Source organism: Propithecus coquereli, unplaced genomic scaffold, assembly GCF_000956105.1.
Source record: "Propithecus coquereli isolate 6110/MARCELLA unplaced genomic scaffold, Pcoq_1.0 Scaffold1, whole genome shotgun sequence".
In the NCBI taxonomy this organism is placed as follows: Eukaryota; Metazoa; Chordata; class Mammalia; order Primates; family Indriidae; genus Propithecus; species Propithecus coquereli.
This window is the reverse complement of record NW_012133857.1, coordinates 6820875-6826282: the sequence shown is the minus strand read 5'-3', so window position 1 is coordinate 6826282 and position 5408 is coordinate 6820875. Positions and strand designations below refer to the sequence as shown.

The window sequence follows — 5408 nt, the reverse complement described above, 5'->3', positions numbered from 1 at the left end:
TCTCTCTACCAGATAGTAAGACCCACTATAAGCCAGGGTAATAAAAGCAGAAAAATACAAATATACCAATGAGACAAAATAGCTCAAAACTGATCCACTTGGATATATACAAACTTGGTGTAGACTTGACATCATGTATTGCTAGAAAAAAGATGGAATTTTTTATAGTTGTCTTTGTAGGGAAAATTGCCTCACTGCAACAGGGTCAAAATGCTAAAGCCAAATCCATACCTGATTTCCTAGGTAGAGTACATACAGATAAGTGTACAAGGAGGGGAGGATCTTCAAACCTTGTTGTAGGAAATCATTATGATTTTGGTGTGAGGAAGGGTATCTTTAAAAGACCTCCAAAACTCGAACCAACAGGGCAAAATGGATGGACTTGACCATATCAATATTAAAGATTCCTGATCAACAGAGGGTGAGATTGTCAGATTTTTGACTGACAAAAGATCTTACTAAAATCTAAAACACACAACAGTTTGATACCTAGCTAGAAGGAACACCTGTCCTTGAATCAAAATCATGCAGAAACAAGGCATGACACCTAACAAAAATAGTCAAATGTTACAAAATAAGAAAGGGAAGCCTAAGTTACTAGCAAATATATTGAGATGATCTAACTCACCAGATGTCAGAGAAATAAAAATTAAACCAACAATGAAATATCTATTGCATTACAGCCATCATTTGGACACACACAAAAAAAATATGAAAGTCAAAAATACTCCACACTGAAATTTTAGGGAAATGAGAACTTGCAGACTGTCATTCCAGACAGCGGCCTAATAGTCTCGGGTCACGTGGGGGCCTCTTTCTGGTGGTCCCCAGTGGATGTGGTGGGCCTATCTCGGTGGTCCTGGGTGAATTTGATGGGGCTGTCCCTGGTCATCCTTGGTCGAATGTGGTAGGGCCTATCTCTCAGGGTCTTGGGTGGAATATGGTAGGCTGTGTCTAGTGGTCTTGCATGGAATATGGTGGGCTTGTCTCCACTGTTCCTGGGTGCAATGTGTTCAGCCTGCACACACCCATCAGTTGTGCTTTAGTGTAGGTCCCTGAGGGACATCGTCTAGAAGGACAGTAAAGGAACACAAGCGAGGGTATCGGTCATGTAGCTGTGCGTGGTCGAGGGAAGGAGAGCACAACCTGGCTGTCCCTCACTGCAGTGACAGAGAAGTCACGTGTGGTAGGCGTGTTCAATGAAACATTCCTCAGCTGTTAGGACCACAAGCTAGACGTGAACACTACAATACTGATAAATCTCTAAAACAAAATGCTGAGTGGAAAACCTTAGGAGCAGCCTGGTTTCTAAGGCTCAGTAAAACCTCTGTGAACTTAGACCCCAGAAACACAGACCAGCACTCTCCGTTCTGCTGACCACACACATCTCGGAAGACACGCTGTCGAGCGCCTGGGTGTGGGTGTCTTGAGGGGAAAGGGAAAGGCAGTGGGCATGGGAGATTTAAAGAAAACTTATCATTTAAAATGTGAAAGAACATAAAATAAGAGCTGCGCCCTGCAGGGAATCTGGATGATGGTGTGCCAGGAACTGAGGAACCTAATTAGCTCAGCAGTCAGAGTCATGAAGAACTGAGATAAAAGGGGCGTTCCCAGGGCTCCTCCCCCAGCTCTTACCAAACACAGTGCTCTCCCTGACAAAAGCCACATCTCCAGCCCCGTCCTTCAGACACCTGAAATGAGAAAGCAGCAGAGGGTGAGTGCAGGCGGCCCCTCCCCACCCCTTCCTGTGGAACAGTGGCCCTGGCACTGGGCCCCTGCGGGTGTCTGCCCCCCAGAGGGCAGGGCTCTGAGGCTCTGGGGCCTCTTGACTGGGAAGGCGGCAGGACCCCTGCGGGTAGATTCTGAAGGGATCAGGTGCTGGCCAGAGGCGAGGCCCCCACCTTCTACTCAGAGGGCCAAGGGAGAAAAACTATTTTTCCTATGTAAAAGAGAGACCTTTTTTTTTTTAATTTCAAAATACTTAGGGGCTACAAATGTTTTAGGTTACATGGATTGCTTTTGTAATGCTTGAGTCCTGGCTATAGGTGTGTCTGTCACACAAATAGTGTTCATTTTCCCCGTTAGGTAGGTTTTTGCCCCTCCCCTCCCACCTCCTTCCCCTGGTTGATTTCCACTGAGTTTTACTTCCCTCCCCTCCGTTAAGATGAATTAACACCTTTTGCAATAAACTGGATGGAAGTGGAGACCATTCTCCTAAGAGAAGTAGCTCAAGAACGGAAAAACAAACACTGCATGTACTCACTATTAAAAGAGAGTTTTGAAGCCTCTACAAAAGGGGGTAAAGGCTCAGTGTCCCTGGCCATGTGGCTGTTCCTCAGAACTGAGTGTGTAAATGTGTCCTGGCTAGTGGGGAAGCAGGGAGGCCTCCCTCTGCAAAAATGCCTGAGCCCCAGCAGGCGGAATAGGAAAAAGGGAGCGTATCCTTGGCATGGGGCAGAGACCGTGGTCAGCCAGGGCTCACCATCCTCGAGCTCTGGGGAGAAGCCCAGATAGGGCAGAATGACAATAGCCTGGACACTGTGGCTGACCTGCCCAGCTGGGAGCCAGGACTGGACATCTCATGACAAGATTCCTTCCGTCCCACTGCGGTTAGGGAGGAGGCAGAAATTAGCAGGAGGAACCCAGGACAACAAAGGAGCAAAATCACATTCAGGGTTCTCTGGGGAGACAAAAGGGGCCACAGCTAAGGTGGCCACAGAGAAGGCGATAGTATCACTCACTTGAAGGCACCAGAGTAGCCAAAGTATGGTTCCTGAGAGGAGAAGGCACATTTATTTTCCCCTGTCCCCACACACAGGCTACACAGGTTGGGGAACTGTCTTCCATCTGCACCAGGAACACAGCTGGCTGAGAAGAACCTGGCCACAGCTGTTGAACACAGAGAAATGGACCACAGAGCGTGAGCCAGCCCTGGCCACACCAGTGATGCCTCCCAGCCTGTGCTCCCCATGGCAGAGAGCCCTTTCCTCCACCCCTGCAGGACAGCCTCTGTCACGGGGCTGGGAGCTCAGAGACGTGCACCTTTGCTGAGGGCAGACTCAGCTGCCACCCCCGAGGGCTGCAGGCATAATGGACCCTGCCGGTACATGGGTCGAGCTGGCTAACCTCATGCCCCCGCCCCCCTGTATTCATCCCACACGTTCACCTACAGGATCTGTGTGGCCCGTGCGTGCAGCTAGAGCGGAGACCCCTCCTGAGATCTATCCCGTGGCCATCTTACCTGCCTGAAGGGGCTCAGGTGGCCCTGCCCAGTCCAAGAATGGACGAAGTGTCCCTATAGGGACATTCCACCCAGCGGTCCTGCCAAGACCTGTGTGGCAGGACTTTAGACCTCGTAGCTGGTTCAGCTGAAAGCCGCTTCCTTTCTTCACCACAGCCACAGCATAATAGTGGGTTCGTGGCTCTGTGAAGGGACAGAGAGAAATGAAAGCTCTTAGCCTGGACCAGAGGGAGAAAAACGACCCACCCTGAAAACCTCCAGTTGGAAGGGGGAACCATGTGCTGCAGTTTCACCCAGTGCGGAGCCTGTTCTGTTCCCCAGGGAGCACGCGTGTCCCCCTCTCATGTGTCAGCATCAGGAGAAACGACCTTCATCCAGCCCAAAGAGCCCAGCGACTCCACCGCCTGCATGTGGGATGTGACCAAGCCCCCACCTCCACATGTTCATCCACTCTCGCTCCACAGAGCCCCGGGCCCAGGCCAAGGCCACCGCAGCTTCTGGGTCCCCAGGCAGAACTCACGCGCTTCAGTCCCATAGACTTCCGCCACCACAGGGCGCAGTTTGTAGGGGTCAAGTCCTGCCTCAAACACCAAACCACCGTCAAGGGTCATAGCATCTGCCTTCTTTCCCTGAAAGAGAAGAGGCCAGCCTGGCTTCAGGAGGAAACTCACCCAAACCCAGGTGAGTGGGATTTCAGGACGTCAGAAAGTCTCCGTGGTTGGAAGGGTCTTGAAAAGGGTCAGCTTTCCATCATGTCCACTCATGTCCTGTGAGAAATGGTGGGAGACAAGGGCCCCTCTTTGGGGGCCACAGCCCCAGCCCTTTCACTCCCGAGCTGGGCACGTGCCCTCTTTTTCCTGTGCTTTCCGGGTCACAAGTCACGTCGACATTTAAAGTTGTTTGTTCTAGATGCTTTCCCCCATTTTTGCTCCACATTCATTTCTTTTAAGTTCTTTTATATTGAAAATATATCTATTAAAGGATTTTAAAATTATCTCAAGCAACCATGTTCTTCCACTTTAGCATATCGCATTCCACGTGCCTGTGTGTTTCTTATATTTGCAGTGTGGTCTGGATCGTAGTTTGTGGACTGCTTTATGCATCTAAAACTGCAGTTTCTTACTTCTGCAGAGCCTTCACTGATTTCATGACTGCATAGTGTTTTATTATAATGTAGACGTTCCATAATATATTAAATAACTCCCCCAATGCTCAGCACAGGGGTTATTTGTAACTTTGGGCTGTTGAGACTCTGCTTTCGTGGTCTTTGCCCTCAGCACGTTTTCTTTGGGCCATCTATGTCCCATGGGATGGGCCCCCGGGGAACCCTAGAGACAAGGAGCACATTTCTCTTTACGGCCCTGGGTGCCGTTGCCGTTTTGCCTTCCAGAAGATTCATAGCGCCAATTCAGAATGGCCCCGACCATGGAGACCAGTTTCACTATAGAGTCACCAACAGGATCAGCTGTCATTCTATTATATTACCTGTTATTACTACAGAAAATTTGAGTACTAACAAATAGCTCAGGTCTGATTGTTAAGGGGAACATTTCACAAGTATTTTTATTAATTATGAATTCCCTCTTACTAATACCCTGTTTGCATCATTTTTCTTATATGATTCTACATTTTTTTCCAATTTGAATTAGTTCTTTGTAGAGTATAAGTATGATAATAATCACTGGTCAGAGCTAGTGCATATTCATTCATTCTGGTGCTTTATAAATTTTTTATTTAAATATTTTCTATTTGGCTATGAATTACGTTCTCTATATTTTAAAATGTCAGTTTGTTTCATGATTAAGTTCATAGCTTAAAGCTGAGAGATCTCTATTCCCTCTGCAGTTCTGCTAGTTAGCCTGTCCCCTAGTTTTTTGATAACACAAGTTTTATTTTTAACCATTTAATCTATCTCAACTTTATTGGGCAAGTGGTATATAGTAGTGATTTCAAATGGGGATCTTATTTAAAAGGCAGATTTTGTGGCTTCATATATATTCAGAATGAGTAGGTTAGCATAGGGCCTAGGAATCTGTATTTTATTTTATTTTTTTATTTATTTTTTATTATTTTTGCATAGGTCTTCCTTTTGGTTTCTAGACAATCTGTATTTTATTTTATTATGGAGAAAAGATGATGTACCCAAAAACAAATCAAAAGGAACAAA

The 5408-nt window shown here is 47.2% G+C and overlaps 1 protein-coding gene across 1 annotated transcript in view; it reads right to left on the bottom strand.

Moving 5' to 3' along the window:
• LTF (lactotransferrin) overlaps nt 1-5408 on the bottom strand; it is a 30698-nt gene that overhangs the window by 18863 nt on the left and 6427 nt on the right. The window contains exons 3-6 of the mRNA XM_012638143.1: nt 3762-3870; nt 3242-3424; nt 2742-2889; nt 1636-1691 (exon numbers count right to left, since the gene is read on the bottom strand). Of these exons, the coding sequence (XP_012493597.1) occupies nt 1636-1691; nt 2742-2889; nt 3242-3424; nt 3762-3870 (496 nt within the window). The remainder of the gene's footprint in view (nt 1-1635; nt 1692-2741; nt 2890-3241; nt 3425-3761; nt 3871-5408) is intronic.